Source organism: Coturnix japonica, chromosome 3, assembly GCF_054131305.1.
Source record: "Coturnix japonica strain WE chromosome 3, WE-NBRP24, whole genome shotgun sequence".
Lineage (NCBI taxonomy): Eukaryota > Metazoa > Chordata > Aves > Galliformes > Phasianidae > Coturnix > Coturnix japonica.
The window spans coordinates 46,762,514-46,780,993 of NC_140665.1; the positions used below are offsets into that span (position 1 = coordinate 46,762,514).

At 38.4% G+C, this 18,480-nt stretch overlaps 1 protein-coding gene across 4 annotated transcripts in view; it reads left to right on the top strand.

Annotated features, from left to right (window-relative positions):
• The window catches only part of MTHFD1L (methylenetetrahydrofolate dehydrogenase (NADP+ dependent) 1 like), a 134,701-nt gene that overhangs the window by 90,779 nt on the left and 25,442 nt on the right, over positions 1-18,480 (top strand). For all 4 annotated transcript variants that reach the window (XM_015858104.3, XM_015858105.3, XM_015858106.3 and 1 more), the window contains one exon: positions 335-487. In XM_015858104.3, coding sequence (XP_015713590.2) covers positions 335-487 — 153 coding nt within the window. The remainder of the gene's footprint in view (positions 1-334; positions 488-18,480) is intronic.

An 18,480-nucleotide genomic window follows, 5' to 3' on the forward strand; every position in this document is an offset into this window, starting at 1 on the left:
AGAAGTGTTTGACCACTCTTTCAGAAAATAGCACGCTCTAGCTATTCTATTGGCAACATTTTGCACCTAATTCTAGAGTGAGAATTCACACCAGAAGTGTGGGTATAACTACAGGCAACTCTCCTTGGAGGTACGGGCCTGAACTGAGAGAGAACATTATATAAAATACGGTATTATGTCAATTTCTGAAATATTAGCTGTTAAGGAATTAAGTTTAGTTGTTGCTATGTAGATCTTAGGTTTTATAGAAATGTTGATGACAAAGTGAAAATGTATTCTGTGTTACTGTAATCGTAAAAACATAATCTTTTATTTTCATTCGATTTTTGGCTAGGGATTTGGAAAACTTCCCATATGCATGGCAAAAACTCACCTATCCCTCTCCCATCAACCAGAGAGGAAGGGTGTTCCCACTGGTTTCATTTTGCCGATTAGTGACGTGAGAGCCAGTATTGGAGCTGGATTCATCTACCCCCTGGTAGGAACGGTGAGTATAGAGCATTCAACTTGATCACTCCTCTTCTTTTGATCTAGCTTGATTTGGAAGTACGACTTTGTCACTAAAAAATGTGGAGAACCAGATGAGTTCTCATGTTTTAAGTAATAATTTTATTCCTTGATGTTGTGTAGCTGTATGTTGGTAGGAAAAGAGAATTAGGAAAGTATAATGTATAAAAGCTCTTAGTAAAGGGTCTTAAAGAATTGTTGCTGTTTCTTATGTTTTTGAGTCTGAGGTACTTAAGCACTCTCATCTTGAAAAAAATACAATTGCATGACTGTTTCCTTTTATTATTCAAATTGCAGCCCATAAATAACTGTAGTTACATGATCTTGGGGCATTCTGTGATTCTGTGTTGGAATGGATGTGTAAGGATCATTGAGTCAACCCCTGGCTCCACACGGAACCACCCAAAATCCAACCCTATGTCTGAGAGCAGTGTCTGAACACTCCTTGAACTCTGGCACTTGGGGCCATGCCTGCTGCCCTGGGCAGCCTGTTCCATGCCCACCACTCTCTGGTGAAGACCCTTTCCTTTACCCCAAGCTGACCCTCCCCTGGCACAGCTCCATGCTGTTCCCTCAGGCCCTGTCACTGTGACAGAGAACAGAGCTCATTGATCCTGAGCACTGTCCCTATGCTCCCCTCTATGAGGAGATGTAGCCATCCCTTCAGCTCCTCCACTGCTCTAGGCCAAACAAACTAGGGAGCATCAGCCACTCCTCATAGGTCTGTGGATAAACTACAACAGCCCTCTAGACTCCTAATTCAGTGTCATCCACAAACGTACTTAGTATGCATTCAACTCCTGTGTCCAGATGATTTACGTATTTGTATACAGTCATTGAAAAGAACTGGCCCCAAAATGTAGCCTTTCAGGACTCTACTGGTGACAGGCCACTCACCTGATATAGCCCCATTTACACTTTGAGCCCAACCTGTGAGCAGATTGTTCACTCGCTGTATTATGTACTTGTTTGGTTGAATGCTGTATGTTTTGTCTAGAAGGATACTTTGAGAGACAGTGTTGAAAAGTTAGCTAAAATCAGAAACACTATCATTCACTGGCTTCTGTTAGTCTAGATGGGGAGCTTTTTCATAATAAGAATTTAAGATTATATTCTAAATATTAAATCCTTCATCTCTAACCTGGATTAAAGGAATCGTGTCAGGAAAAAGTGTGATTAAAAAAAAAATTGTGTTCCTTTGGGATCAGTTGAGTCCAAGATGTTATGGACATGTCTGCTTGCTCTGTTAAACTAAGTTATAGTGAGAAGGGGATTGGTTTGTGAGTGTAGAAATAACACTTTCTTTCCCCTTTTTAGAGATGTAATCAATGGAGTACTAAAAAGAGGAGATTGTCATGCTTTCTTCCTAATTATTCATTAAATTACAGACGAAGATTAAGAAACTCCTACTATTTTATTCCCTGACGTGGCTTATCAAATAGCTGAGAAATTACTGCTGTGTTAGCTCATGCCTTTTGCTAACCATGCACATCTTCTTTCAAACAATAGCTGAACTGCATCTGACATCTCATAGCAGGAATTATTACTTATATGTAGCTGATTCATGTGATGGTGCTAAAGAAGGGATGCAAAAGCTATTGCATTTCCGGAAGAGAGTCCTCTCCCAATGTTATCTCATCTTTCCAGAGCATGGCCCGATTTCCTTGCATAGCAGTACACTTAGCAAAGGCTGAAAGTTTCTAATCTATTGTTTTTAATTCCCTCTGAAACAATCAAGTGTTTGAAACAAGGAAGGAAGTACTTTCTGACCAGAAGAGTTCCTGGAGTTCAGGAAACTGTGTCACTTTAGCTCACTGGACATGGGGATGTACTTTCCTTCTGTGTGGCTACATGATGTACATCCACCAGAAGTGCTGCACAGCTGTGTGTTTAAATAGTGTAAGAATACACTCCAATTACTGGTAAGAGAATGCAATTTGTCAGAAGTTCTAATATCTTCTTCATGGCCTGGATTCAAATTTGCGCTGGAAATTGTGTGTCATAAAGTTGTGAGGAGTGTATGTGAAGAATGGGCAGCAACTGCTTGAAATCCATGAGGGAGCTATTCTGTAGGTTGTCTGAGTGAAATGTTCTTGGGCTGAACTTTCTGAATGAGTCACGTTGCCCTCCTCAATGCAAACTAGCTGCAGTTCAGCCTCATAAATCCACTTGAACTGTCCACGGGACACTACTATAGACAAAATAATTTCAAGTGATACCTCTTGTTTTTAATTCATCACCTAGAACCAGAACTATGATTCTAAAGAAAAACACTGTAGATAGATAGATACAGAATTTGTGGATGAGATTTTTAATGACATGTTCTAGTTAGTTACTCTGACTTCAGTGAAACATAGTATAGCCATATAACTTTTCCCGCATCAGGAATGGGGAAGGTAATATAATTTAGTGTTTTGTATTTTAGGAGAATTTAAAGAGCAAGATGATGTATAAAGATCTAAATATATACTAAATTGTTTGAAAAATACTGTTAGTGGTCAAGGATGTAGGGCAGAACATTCCTTGAAACTATCAGAGTTGCTACAATTCTGAATGTATGAATGAGTCTGAATGTGATCCTAGCATACTTTTATAATACAATTTTTTGTCTAGAATTAAGGGGAAGAGATCCACTGTCAAACTCCATTCTCAAAGCATATTATTTACTGGACAAGCTTCTCTCACTCTAACTCTAACTGGCAGAAAAGTGGTAAAGCAGGTTGTTAGAATTCTGCTCCAGTTTAACTGGGAAGAGCATTACAAATGGAAAAGTACTTCTGAAAGATTAGAAGAAATCTGCAGTAACTAGCATTTGTAGTTTAGCCTGTTAGTACACATAAATTAATTGGATTTATATATATCTCAGCACTATTAGACATACATATATATATATATTTAAAACTAAATAATGTTTATCTTCATATTCTCTAAGTAATATTTGTTTTGAGTTAAACTTGGCTATGGCTTCCAGCATAGAAGTCTTTCCAGGAAAAGTGAGCTGAGCCTTATCAGAGGAAATCAGCAGTGAAACAAGAGGTGCATGTAATTAACACTGGCAGAGCTTTTCTCTGAGTTCCCTGTGACCCTGACCCAGAGGGCTACAACACTCTCACAGGTGGACTGTTGACATCATTGCTTGGCTCAACAGAGTGATGGCAGGAAGACCGCTGGAGTATATGTAGGAAACAAGTGAGGTCATTCACTAGCAATGCTTGGGTGGAGTTGTTACTAGATTTTTGTAGTATGTGTGTTTCTCCCCACCCCCACCCATTGTGGTGCTTTCTCATACTGAGCTGTATTTCTATTGTTTTCTGCTGTTTGATGTGCAAGAATTTAAGCTCGTTTTAGAAGCAAAACTTCCCTTCTTTTACCTTTGTGAAGTCACACTTTAGCAAATCACCAGTGCAAGTAATTTAGCTACATGTGATTCATAGTGAGATTTTTAAATACTTACTAACCTCTTTCAGAGATGCATTTATGCCTCAATGGCTTAGAATTATAGATAAGGGCCCAGTGAAAATATGAGTACTCCTTGGAGACACACCAAGTCTCAAATTCTTGCACTGAACTGACATCCTTCAGATACTGACGTATCTGAAGAAGGGTTGATGTGTTACAGAAGGTTATTTATCCCCATAAAGAAAGCACTTCAAGCCTCTGGAACTTCTTCTGAAACTGTATTCTCTAGGAAGGGATTCTTGGGACAACATGGAGGAGTTTGAAATCAATGTATGGGAATGTTAAAACCCTAATTCACTTGTAGGTTACAGCCAGGACTGTCCTGGTAAAGTAGTGCCTTAATATTGCAAGGGTGAGGAAACACGAGAAAGTAAATATGTTTTGAATACTTTGGGAAGGAAGATACTGTTTCCTGCTAAGTGAATTTCTTCTTTCATAGTGGTTAATAACTTAACAGTGCCAGATATCTAGTTGAAAAAATACAAACAGCTCATAGATTTTGCAGACTGGTTTTGAGATAACTGCAACAACTGTGCAGAAAATGTGAATTTATTGCTTTTGTTTTCTATTAAACTCAGGAGTGAAACTGTGCAGTTCTCAACTGAACTGGGTACAATTCTGAATGTTGACGTACATGGAAGTGCTGAATGATGTTACATTCAGAGGAAATCTGATAGATTATTTAAAGTAGAACTGAATGATAGAATTGATAGAATTGATGGGACAGGAGATGAGAACATAGTTAAGGTCATTAGCAAGAAGATGAGGTGAGGACAGTAAACTTTAGTTCAGTGTGTTTAAAACCCAGAGGCTGAGAAATTTATAGTAGTATAGCACCAGCAAATCATCCATGTTCCTTGGTGGATTGCATGATGAGTCTGTATTGGGTTGGCCAGAGAGAGTTGCTGTAGATGAGACAAAAATAGGCCCAAGTGAATGGTTCAGCTGAAAGGACAGGGTAAAGTCTGTACATTATAATAAAAAGGGTTATGTGGCAGCCTCTGGGAACATCCCAGGTTTGTGGACCAAGAGACAGTTAAGAGTCAAGGATGATTGTGTCCCTTTGTGGTGAGAAGATGAGAATAGAAAACTGGGGGGAGGACTAAAATTGTGGGTTTTGCTAGAAAGAGAAAGTTGAATTGAGAGTTGTACCATTGGGAGGAAATACCTATGACATTATTTGAAGATACATCCAGGATATGCATGGAGAACTGGGAGAGGGCACTGAAGTAAGAGTCACGTTAGTAAGAAAGACTGCAAAATGTTCCAAAAGTATTAATTGAAGCAATGACATAATCTAAGATCCGTCCAGGAGGAAGTCATGGGTGTAATTGATGGATGTAAGAGAGAGGAGAACATGCCTTCCCTATGACTCAGGATTTTTATTTATTTATTTTTTTTTATGGGAGAAGAAAAGAGTGTCTTGAAAAATATATTATTTTCTCCATGTCGTTTGAAAGGCAGAGCACTTAAGTTCTGTGTAATTAAATTATATCTTCACTGGTGTTTGGTAATAAGCTTTATTTAACCTACATTATAATACAGTACAATGTATTACCTTTTCTGGATGAAAGAGCAGGTCCCATTGCTGTTCCTACTGGCAAAATTAATTTGCATCTTGATTACAGCTTCCTTCACACTAGCCTTAGATGTCTCTAGGGACAGCATTCGTAAAGTTAGCAGAACTGGTTTTGCTTTGTTTTCAATTGAGTAGAAAAAACAAGTTGTGAGATGCATTATTTCAGCAAACTGAGTGGTTGGAGAGAAGGTCTTGCTGTTCTGGGATGAGATTAAAGCATTCAGCAATGTATCACAATAAAATACAGTGCATTGTTTGGTAAGCTGTTTAACGTTTAGAGTAGATCAGATTCTTCTCAGTGTAACCTCCTTTACAAACAATTTCGGTATGTTTTTTGTAAAAGTAGTTTTCTGTATTCAGTGTCTGTATATGTTTTCCTATCTTACATCACTTTAAGCAATGTCTGAGAATAATTTTACTATGCTAACGTTTAGACTTGGATGTAGACACTTGAAAATTAACTTTTTAATAACAAAAGTAAGCTGTATATATTCCTTGTATCAGTGACATTCCCTATGTCCTCTTTTCCAGAGGTATTTTTATTAAATACATCCCTGCAATTTTAACACTGTATTCAAGCTTTTAGATGTAAGTAATAAACATGTGTTTCTGTTAACATAAATTGGTTCACCTGAACAGGTACCTTAAAACAAGCACTTATTTCTATACATAAAAAGTGACTTTCACATTTCACTGTAGTCAGTAATTGATATCCTGAATTCAGAAGACCTCTGACATTGCTTTTTATTTTTTTCCATAGACTCCCATCCCTTATGTTGTAATTTTACCTACTTTGCTTTGCATGTGAAGGGCTCTGCTGTGCTGTTCAGTGAAAGGTATGGCAGGTCAGGTCAGTGCTGCTGAACAGGCATTTGTTAAACTGATGTGTGTAGATCTGAAGCAATGTAGCAGTTGTTTTCAGTTAAGATTAGCTGAATTGATGCATCAGCATTATGGATTCCTTGATCAAGGGTAATGCCTGGCTAGTGTGGACAAGTTTAAATGAAGTTGGAGCAAAGACTACTCATTATGCTCTGAAACAGTTTTCTTCAGTGTGGTTGTTAACGTCTTGCCCTCATCAGACTTGTGAAGTAGTATGTAATGAACTCAGTGCAGCTGTCTTATGGTTGTAGATAGCATTAGCATTGGCAAATAAAATTAGAATCACCTGTACCATGCCTGCAGCTGAAGGGGCACTTCTTTTAAAACATGGTTTACTCAAGGTTTATCAGAGACTGGGAATCATCAAGATTTTTCTGTTTGTTATAGTGAGACTTAACTATGAGCATGGTTATTTTTTCTGTCTGTTTCATTCCCTTTTCTCTGATTGAAAGTCTATGACTCCAAGAATGAATAAAACTGCATCATTTAAGAAAGGAAAAAAGAAATCAAGAGTGAGGCACCATGAGGAGGTAAAGCTGCTTTGGTTGTTGTATCTTAAGTTATTTGGTGGGGCTTGCTATTAGTTGCATTTCCCTGTTGACATTGGGAAGTGTAATTTGGATGGAAAGTGGCAGAAATTTTGACCACTGTCCTTTGATTTTACACATGACTTCAGACATGAAATAGGAATGCAGTGTTGGAGAGTCAGATGTGGGAGTTTGAGTGCTTTGTTTGAACCTTACTGGGGATTCGTTGTGGCAGAGCAGAAAGTGGGTGACCGAACAATACAGCTTATGGCAGCTTCTCCTTGGTGCTGCAGCCCTGCCTGCCCTCCCTGATTGTTCAATTAATCAGCCTTGCATGCATCCATTTAGGTCAAATGTGAGGAGTTAAAAAATCAGCTTATGGAACACCTTGGAAAAGCAGCTTTAAGGGTTAATATTCTACTTATGCTTCCTACAGAGAAGATGTAATATCAGAGCATCAGAGATGGCAACCAGATATATGCATCTCCCATTCATTTTTTAATGCTTGAAGAAGCTGGCGCTGCTAGACTAGGGGTCACTGAGTCCTTAGGATGTTTGGCTGCTGCTTAGTGTCCCCATTGCCTGTCTTTGTTGCATAGCAGCAGCAATGCTTTGTCACTTCCAGCTTACTGTTGATCTTCCTTCTAGGGATGAAGTGTAATAATGTTTCATAATCCCTATTTTAGTGTTGTTGGGTTTTTTTTTGTCTCGATAGTCTTCTTCAGTTGAATAAATCCATTTCTGAAAAGGTGCCTCATGGTTAAGGCTAGAAAATTTGAGATTCAGCCATTCACTAGGGAAGCAGTAGTCACCTTTTTAAACTTCTTTGCATACATGCACTTTCCTCAGAGGCTGTCTTATGCTCACTTAAAGAAGGAACACATTGGCCCCTTAGCATTCTTCCAGATACATTTTTCAAAAGGTAATTTGTAGATTTAGAAAGTATTGATTCTGTGGTAAGCAGCAAAAAAAAACTTTAAAGCTTCAGTTAAATAACTGAAATTCTTCCAGACTGCTCAGTAAGACAAATTATCAAGCAGATGTAGATAGATGTGTATTTGAGTTTGGCAACTTACTGTTATTGCAACTCTAAAAGTGATTTAAGACTAATAGCAGGAACCTTGCTGGAGGCTGCAAGTCTGTGACTGAACAGTTTTATTGAGTTCTGGATAAATAAGGTGAAAGATGGTTTGAACTTAATAATGTTACCAGCAACTTGCTTTCTTTCATTAAATTGTGAAATATAGGATGAAGAGTGTGCTAATTAACAATAAAGAGGACTGAATATTTGTGCCCACTGGTCAAGGGATTATCCTTGTTAAAACAGGAAATGGTCTCTGATTTCCTGTTTTAAAGTATTTTGTTCATAAACTTTACATGAAAAAGTGAGGTTAAAAATAGGTTATGCTTTTACATAGTAGAATATAAATTTATTATTAGTTAAAAATAGCTTATATGGGGAAAGAAGGGCATTTTCCAAATTCTTTTGTTTTTAAATAAACATATCCCGCACATGCTTTGCAAAATAGCATTTTATTGGGAAGTTAGAAATGAAGCTTCTCTAATTGATTACATTGTGACATGGGCTTTATAAAAGTTATAATGCCCAATGTTTTTATTAAATCAATTCATGTTAACAGTTTGCAAGACAAGGAAAATTTTGACACAGATTTTAAAATAAGGAGTTCAGTGAAGTAAACACTGAGGTCCCCTGACAAATCAGCGCATGAATAAAATTCACTGTTTCCCGGCCTGCAAAATTGTGAGGTGCTTACTTGTAAAGATATGAAGGACCAGTCTGGTGTATTTCCATCAGAGCAGGCTGACCTACCTTCTGTGGACAACACTGAAAAAAATCTGAGTGCCGCTACTCCATTCATCCACCCAGAAGTAGCATTTTCCTGATGAATTCCTCACGTGTCCTCCTTTGAAAAATGGAAGGACAAATGTCGGCATGCTGTATTTCACCTTTGATAAGCGATGATGGTTTTACTTTGAAAAGACTGATCTTTCTTTGCTTCCCGAAGCTGTGAAATGTCATGAGTGAAGTGTTACCTTTTAACTGTAAATGAGGATAAGGTTGCATAAAACCAGCTTGATAGTGGGCTTGAAGCTTATAGAACAAGAGTAATTTCCCAGGCAGAGAAGTCCATTAAAACAAGTATTCCTGACATATTGCAGCTGTGACCCATGGGCTTCTGTAGATGCAGCGTTCTTACTATTTGGAGAAACTATTTGATGCTGCTCTTTAGTAGTCATTTGTCTTTCCCTGTCTACTTTTCTTAGATTGGATGACACATTAGTGAACATCACTGGTCAAGTGGTAGTTTTGTTGTTTTGTTTTGTTTTTTTCTGAACAGAAGGAAAGAAATAATAAGGCTCATATTCTTGTGCACCTGAGACAATTCCCCAACAGAAATAATACTGCAGTAGTTGTCACCATTTCCTGTATCTGAAAGTAAAAACCTGATATAAACGCTCTGTCAGTTGGTCCCGAATGATGACTTTCCACTCTCTCTTTTTCTCCATGGTGTAAACACTTTGCCCCTTCTTTTCTCCCTGTTGTTTTCTCCTCACATTTTTGGAGGTAAGAGTATATTCAGTTTCACACCAAGATTAAGAATCTCTGATACAATGCCTATTCCATATAGCTAAGGGAAAATTCCCTTCATTGCTTACTTCTCTTTTACAATGAAAAAGCCAAGAATGGTATGTCTTGGCCTAGAGATTTAAGAAACAGAGCTTTTCATGAGCCTGTGAAGAAGAAATACAATTGGATCTGAGCTAATGCAATTACATTTTAAATGTACTGGTATGAAATGTCTTAACACAAGCAAAACTTCTTGAGTACTGCTTGTAGTGCAGTAGTGTAGCTGCTACATTATGTATAGTTTTCATAACTCAACAAGAGGTACAGGAACCTCAGCATAGAAAGGATCAGGCTGACACAGAACCAAAGCCATAGCCTTCCTATTTTTGTAGAATCACAGGGTCATTTAAGATTGCAAAAGAACCTTAGGGTCATCAAGTCCATCCATTACCTGATACTACCAAGTCTACCAGTAAGTCAGGTCCCCAGGTCTCTTAAATAGCAGTCTCTTAAATACTTCTTAAACACAGCTGTGTAGAGGCTGTGTCCCTGGAAACATGTAAGGCCCAAAGGCATGTAAGAAAGACCTGTCCTTTCACAGTGACCGAAGGTGACTTAAGGGATGAAGTGCAGTGTGATGGATGGTGGGGCATTCTGGGGTGGCCACAGGAAATCGGAATGGGAAACAGCACAAGATGTTCAGGTGTTCATTTCTATAGGAAAACTGAAGTCTTTTGGAAAATTTTAATCTTATACCTCTGTAGCTATTAAGTGGGCTAGAATTCTATATTAGCTACAACAGTGTTTGATGCCTTATGCTTTAGGGCCTGGCAGCTGGACATTTGGCTTTTGCTTGAAGTCATGTAGAAAGGCTTAATATAAATTTAGACATTGTCTTTAACTGGTTTCACATTTATATGTATGTATATATATATATATATATATATATATATATATATCAGAAATGTCAAAATTTGGGGGTACTTGTAGGCTAAATGGCTTTTCTTCAGGGGCTCAACATTCTGTGAAGATAAAATCCTGTAATTGCGTGATATTTTAGGCTGTAGTGCCTGACCACGACATCTTTCTTTAATAATCATGTTTCTTTAGGCAGCATAATGAGCTAAACTTCAGGCTTAATAAGAAAAGGTAATGATATGAAGGACTTCAGAATGAGCCAGTCAATCATACATAGGAATGTTGCAGCTGGGAATAAAATGTTTTAAAAATGCAAGGGATCTACATGTGTTGTCCTACTTAAAGTTTAGCAATGCTCAGAAGATTTGAGGCTAACCTTAACCTTAGAGTACCTCGCTTCAGGAAAAGTAGTGAGAAGTAGGTAATCAGGCCATGGGTTCCTTTTCTGCACAGCTGCCCTAAATTTATCTGGAGCTATTCTTTATATTAACAGACTAAATTTTTGGAGACCATGCAGCTTTATCAGAGATTTTTATGAAGATGATTGGGTCCAAGTCAGCTGATTCTTGTTTCAACAAATATGCAAAATAACATAAAGGTGCTCAGTTTCAATCACTGTTTAGTGGCCAACACGTCAACTGTTAAATACACACAGACTTGTGATAGTTACAAAGATATAATTTATATTCATTTTAATCTTCAGAAATCTTTTTTGTAATTCTGATTTTATAATTCAGAGTGGTCTTTAAATTATATAACAAAGGAGCAGTGAGCCTCTGTCGATCAGAAAGATACACTGATGTGTGTGAGGGGAATGTATTTAGCAAGGCACCTGGCGTGCTAACACCCTGCAATACTGGATATTAGGTTTGCTTTGAGATAGCCCCTTGGTTGCAATCATGAATACCATGAATGAGAGCAGCAGAGGAATGCAGGTAATGTGTTTGCCATTTAGTGAATCATCAGTAAACTCTAATGCTGAGGCAATCTGGTTTTGTTCCTTGCTCACTTAATAAAACAAATCACTAGACTGAAGGCAGAAGAATTGTGACCTGTCACAATTTGTCACCTGTAGAAACCAGTTGTACTTTTTCTAGTATTTTTTTAAGCCTTGCTTAGATAAGTAAAGATCTCCTGCCATTGTTTTACTCTTTATTAATTTTCCCACAAACCCACGTGAAATTTGACGACACTCAAAGTTCTTTCTTGGCTCCTTATTTTTAGCCTACTGCCAGTGCCAGGCTGCTTCTGGAGAGCTGTGCCCGGGGAAGTCCCTGCTGTGCTCACACTAAAACCTCAAATGTACTTTGCAGAAGTACCGATTTGACCCTTAGTGATCTTAATTAGACTTCTTGAGAACCACTGAGAAGACTGTGTAAGAAAGTAGTCTTCTATGCTTTTTCCTTTAGGTCTGAGCAAAGGCAGTGTTGTATGTATCACAGTGTGGCAAATGCACTCATACTCAAAAGGTAGTAGTAGTGAACATCCGTGAGGTAGTTTTGCTGGGTTGTGACTCCTCTGTACCATTTGCAGTACTTGCCTCTTGCTACTCAGAAGTTATTGCATTTTCACCACTGTCCAAAGCTTCCAGTGCTCAGAGATGAAGTGTTAATCTGGGTTTTTGTCAAGGAAGCTGTACAACGCATGAATCTGGAACAGTGATTTATACCTCTCTCTGATCCAGAAAATAAGTTGAAATACAGAGGCCTGTGGTTACTGCGTTGGGGAAAAAAAATACTGGTGGAGTTGGGTATCTTGCATTTATAGTTTATGAGTCTGGTGTTTCCCTGGTCACAGTGGAGTTCCCTTGTGAGCAGCCCTGGGCTTTGTACAGCAGGTGCTTACTCCAAAGGGTGTCCCACAGCATTTCCTCACCACACAGCTCATGTTTTTGGCTCAGTTTCTGTTCTCAGAAGTGCTGCTGCCTTGCAGAACGTGTGCCTGTTGAGAGCAGTGCTTTCACACTGCTGCTGCTCTTCTGTCTTCTTACAGCTTTGTACCTGCCCACATAAATCCATCCCTGCAATAGGGTGTTTAGGCTCTTTTATGCATGGTGTAAATGATCCAGAGGAAACGTATACACTGTTCATTTCCTACTCAACTTTGCCACTAACCACCATTTTGCGTGGTATCTTTTTCGTAATGAAATTGCTAAAGAATATCTCTATATATTAATGCTTAAAGGATGGCTTTTCGCCCACAATTTTGCAACTTTGACTTAATTTATAATCTTATTACTGATGGCAGAGTGCAATGAATGGAGCCGTCATCATTTTATGTAAGAATTTCCTTGTGAGTACAGGGAGATGTGAATTGTGAGTGAATTTGTTACTAGAAGAATATGCTTTTGGTTGGATCATCAGGTGTTCTTGTTAAATGTCACTCAAACTGAAAAAGAGATATTTCCACTGTTGTATTAAAAAAATAACAGAAAGCATAATTCTGTTGCTTATCTCCCATTGAAAATGTGGGGGGTTTTTAACCACTGATTTAAACTATGTGTCGCTTGCTTTAGTTGCATTCAATTATATTGTGGGATACAACAAATTATTATAATCCCATAGATGACCATCGATGCTTCATGTTAGCAGACAAAAGTTTTCACTCTTTTTTCTTTCCTTTTCCCCCACTTGGAACTGTTTTGGCTGCTGGAGACGGTCTTAATTTTGATACATTTGATGTAAAGAATGGAATGTGTTCAGCTTTGGAAGCAGAAAAGCTGGCAAAGGACAGAAGAAATCCTATGATTCTCATACAGAAATCAGCAAATGCTTTCCTTTCTCTTAAGTGGAAACAGTTTTGCTTTTTCACTCAGGATATACACAAGAATAAACTGCAATTTAAGGGTGTCTTATTTATTTAAAGGTGTTGGGAGGAAATCTAGCAATGTTGGCACCATAAAACCTCACATTTTATGGACACAAAATGGAAAACCAGATTATGGCATATATTAAAAATAGAATGTGTAACTTACAACTTTGGGGATCCAGCCAAGAGGAAGTAATATATTAAAAAAATAAAGAAGAAAAACTCATGTGTACTCTTATAGGAATCTCTTCTGGACTGAAAGAGGTTCGTCCAGATGCAATGCTTTTCTTTGTGGTCAAATGAGCAAGCCAGTAGATTTGTCCTATGGTCACTAAAAGTCTGTAGGTGTTCCCCTGTGCCTACAGTGTCTGTACACAAGTGCAGGAGTACACATACACATACCCACACATATAAGTGTGTGTGTGGTTACCCCCTTTCCTGTGCCTGTGCACTCTTACAGAGGCTTGCTGGCCCCAACTCTGTGTCACTCAAAGCCATGCTTTATTACCAGGCTATGAAGTGTTACATCCTTTTGCATTAGGGTCACTGTGTTTTGTTCTTCCAGGCTTGCCAGAAAGACCCAAGGGTGGGGAGGGATGTTGGTTAGCAGGTTTCTGGCTTCCTTCAAGGGGGAGCAAGCCAGGGAATGTACTGAATGGAAGGTGTGTTCCTAGTGCTACTGGCTTGACAGCTCTTCTGTCCTAAGCTGATTCTCCAAAGTGCTGAACTCTTCCTGATCTTCAGCTCTCTGCCCTCTTTCAAATCCCGTCTTACCGTTTATGGGGCCGATGTTGCTGACTCTGTATTAATTTCAGACATAATCTCTAGAAACTGTGGCATTCTGCAGCATTAGATTCCTGCCAGATGGGATCCCTGGGAAACATCATTTAACTCTTGCTGCAGAATGAGCTGCAGACTCTTGTTAAAATTTTTTTGATAAAATTTGCCTTTTCTTCCACTAAACCTATTTTGTAGTTCCGTGTAAAACAATGACAGGAAAGGAACAAGTTTATGTGGATCCTTAGGGAAGTTATCAGGAGTAAATTCAGAGGAAAAGCTGACAAGTACATAGCATGCATTTGTTATAACTGTAGTGTCTTTGTTCACATCTTTGCTTAAACTTATTTTAACTGAGGTGTGAAGATCTTTTTTACATGGGCCAGTGCTGTAAGTGACTTGTTAGTTGTGTTGCATTAGCATGTGTTTTTATTTGATGTATAATTGCCAACAAGATCACGTTAAACTGGAATTGGAATGCTTATTTCTGAAGTAAGGAGAAAACAACAGGCATCCAGAGGAATCTCTTCTTATTTGATATTGTGAAAGGGTCTATATTACTAAATAGAGGAACTGTGTGATCAGCAGTAATGGAAGTCATGGGGGAGCCTTGCTAGGTAGTTTGTATTAACTTTGCTGCATGTGCTAAACAAACCCAATGCAACTTAATGCAGTGAGGATTTTGGTGATAAATCAATAGATTTAGAGGAAATGTTAAAAGTAGGTGCTATAGGAGGTTTCTTTTCTTACCAATGACAAACACAATCACGGGAGCTTCTGTTGTAATCCAACAAAGCAAAACTGAAAGGAATGTTGTAATTTCATAGAAAACAAGATCTGATTATATTATTGGTGTTTAAAGATAAAATGGGGAAGAACGTGCTTGTTTAAGGACAGAGCATCTTGGATCCTTTTCTATGTTTTGTTTTGTTATTGTTTTTTCAATTTCATGTATTTCACAATGTCCACAAGACCAAACCATCTGCTGTGAGACTTTCAATAATGAGCATGATTTTAGAGAGGAACAGAAAAACTCCCAGCACCAGAGATGTTGGTGAAAGTTGGGCTAAGAAAATTCGATAGAGGCAAATAGGAGCAACAGCCAACCCTGGTCACTGCTATAAGCAGTGCAAGCTGTTTGACATCAGTGCTAAGAATCGATGCTAACAACGAATGTGAAGTGCTAGCATCTCACAATATTGAGGTCTATTAAGTGCAGTGTGTATCTGACAACCAGACTTAAGGCTTAAAAAAGGAACAAACTAAAACAAGAGGACCTGTCAGCAGTTCTGAGTCAGCACTTTAGAATTTTCACAGACTACTTCTCAGTGCAGCCTCTTTTTGTGTGAAATGAGTTTCATGAGAGAAAACTGTTTATGTTTCTTGTTCAGTTAGAATTCCAGTAGAAATTAGGAGGACTGGACTGTTGAAATTTGTTTTAAATCTGTACAAACAATGGAAGAAAACTCTTTCCTAATAAGGAGAAAAGAAAATCAAGGGTAAATATTTCTGCCTTTGCACTGCCTCTAAAGAATATTATTTTCATTGCACATTTTTAACAGCTCTGTGTAATTAACATGATCTGACTTTTTGTTGCAGTGGCATACTGATTGCCAGTTCCACAGAGAATGGGTTTTAAGATGGGTGTGATAAATTCTTAATAAATAGTTCCTTACTGCTGTTCTAAACATGTATATCTCAAGGAAACTCAAGATCTTAATATTCCTTTCCTATTTTGCTTTGGCTATTTAGACTTGGAAGTCTTTGAGATGAAAATTCTACCCAGTTTGGAAGCACCAGAATTGTTTCCAGAGATGCATCTGCCTGGGTGTGCATTGTTTGTACCACATCAGAGATCATATGCGTTCTCAGCCCTCAGAGAGGTGTGATGAAAAGGAAAGAATGTCATTACTGCTGCTTTGTTATTTCCATCTTTTAGCAGTTGTCTTTGGAGGACATCCCTCCATTCTGCTCATTGTGCTGTTGAAATCTGCCTTTTGTCTGTTGGTTTAACTAGTATTTCCTTTGCTCCTGCTGGCTGCTTTTCCCAAGTGGCACTGATACCATCCGTCTTTGCACAAGAAGGATTTTCCTCTTGGCTCTCCAGACCCGCTCGTTCTCTCTCTAATACATTTATGTCTTCTGCCTCTACTATTTTCCTGTCTGTCTTTCAGAGAAGAAATAATGTTTAAAGATGAATGGAATATAATCACAACAGGTAACCAGGAAGGTAGGGTAACTGTGTTTAAAATAAAGTTTTTCAGTCACTCTGGCTGTCATCACCACATGCACCTAAGTGTTAAGTCACACCTGTGCTGGCTGCAATCAGGCATCAAAGCAAGTGTATTCAGATGGTACAGCTTGCATTGACATATCTCATTACCTCTGGTTGGCACTGTCTGTTGGGTTTGGACATGTTGTTTTATACCCATTAGCAGCTGATAGCAAGGAGGATCTTTGGCCTCAGAGTTGCTAGGATTCATAGCCTTTAGAGGTTTATCTTAGAAACAAAACTGTCCAGGTTGGAAAAGACCTCTAAGATCATCTAGTCCGACCATAGGGGCTCATAGTTACTTACACATTACTTACACATCATTTCATATGTGGTGTATTACTTTTGTATCTTGGCTTTAAAGTCATGTTCTTCATGTCTTTTTTTTCCTAACTGCTAAACTGTAAATGTTTTGATTCCTCTACTAATTAATAATTATGCTTTACTTCCCCAACAGTCAAAATCAATTATGATTTTCCAAGAAATAACTTATTTCTCTCCTGAAATAATTTTTTGCATTCACTGAATGGCACATATGTTCTTCAGTTTTTCAATCTCTTTGGATTAAAATTCTCATCTAAATAACACATTTAGTTGATAGCCAGAAACTGGATATTTACTGAAATCTGCAAACTCAATTATCTAATTGTGAAAGTGCTTGTTGATTTCTTAGTGTGCCTATTTATGCCTTGAAATATTCATGAAATTTAAATTAGGTACATCATAAAGAAAATTGCAGTGAAGGGACTAGGTTGGGCTTATTGCATATTCTGAATACCTTATCTAACTTATATCACAAGTTACTTCATATGGCTTTATATAAAGTGTAGGAAAAGTGTTTTGAGGAAGCTGTGCGTTGATATCTGCTGTCAGTGGACAGAAAAGGAAGATGGTAAGCAGTAGATGTTTACTGTGCTGAGGATATCTTCAGCAACTCCCAAATGTACTATTCAAAATCAATTTGCAGCATCATCTTTCCCATTTGATATGGCATCGTGCAACAAGTGGGCTGATCCAAAAGTAATACTTCCTACTTTATTATGTTGGGCCATGACATCAGAGGTGAATGGTATTGATATGACAGTAGAGGTTGAACCTTCTCAACAGTATTCCATTACATGTTGTTACTGTGTGACAAATGGCAGCCGAAGGGCAGTCTAACAGAATGGCATCTTACATGGAAGTGTGTATGAAACAAGGCATGTCACTGAATTCCTCAGTGCAGGCAGACTCTTGTTCACCTCTGGCAAAAAGTGCATAGCTATTCATGGTGACTATGTTGAAAAATACTGTTTGGTAGCTGAGAACTTGCTCCACCAAATAGTATTATTGTGCTCTTTGTCTGTTGTAGTTTCCATGGTAATAAATAGGAGGTATTACTTTCAGAGCAAACTACATTTATTTGCTATAATGTGCCATGTCATATATAGTGCTTTTCCTCCCTAACTTTATTGAAAGAGGAAATGCAAGTAAAATATGATCCCCTGCTGCAGGTGAGAGGGAAGCTGTCCATCACAAACAAGAACTGGGAGATGATGTTTCTTGGATCTCAGGCTGGTGCTGGAAGCAACACTGTGTGCTGCTTGGGGCATGGTTTGTGGGAGAGCACAATCTGAGTCTTGCAATCCTTTGAGATGTTGAAGCTTGTTCTATTTGTTGAAAAACATTTCCTTAAACACAATGTCAAGATTAGCACATCCCTTCCATTTAGCCTTTATCATTCTAACTGGCAGATGCCACCAGTGTGAAGATATTAGAAAGCTGCTGACCTGAATGTGTATACAACTTCAAGTTTATCTCATCAAAGAAACATTTCCTGATCTGTAGTGAGCTTCCACAGTATGCCAGTACTTTGGAAGCAACAAAGCTCTTCTGCTCCAAGAGGCTCAGCTAGTTAGCCGTGAATTTAAAAAGCTTTTTCCATGGCGGTGCAGCAAACTGCACTGGCACCTGTGTGTGCATAGGCACTGCTGAGGGACAGCCCATCCTCTTCATGCTGCAGTCTTCTGCTTTCCAGAGAGGAAATTCTTGAAGCAGATCATTGTTACGCTGAAGATGGCATGTAAGGGCATAACAATGCTCACTGTTTTAGTTGGAAGCACCATGTCTGACTATCTACTGTTTATTTAGTAAAAATTAGCTCTTTATCAAGTCTTCCCTT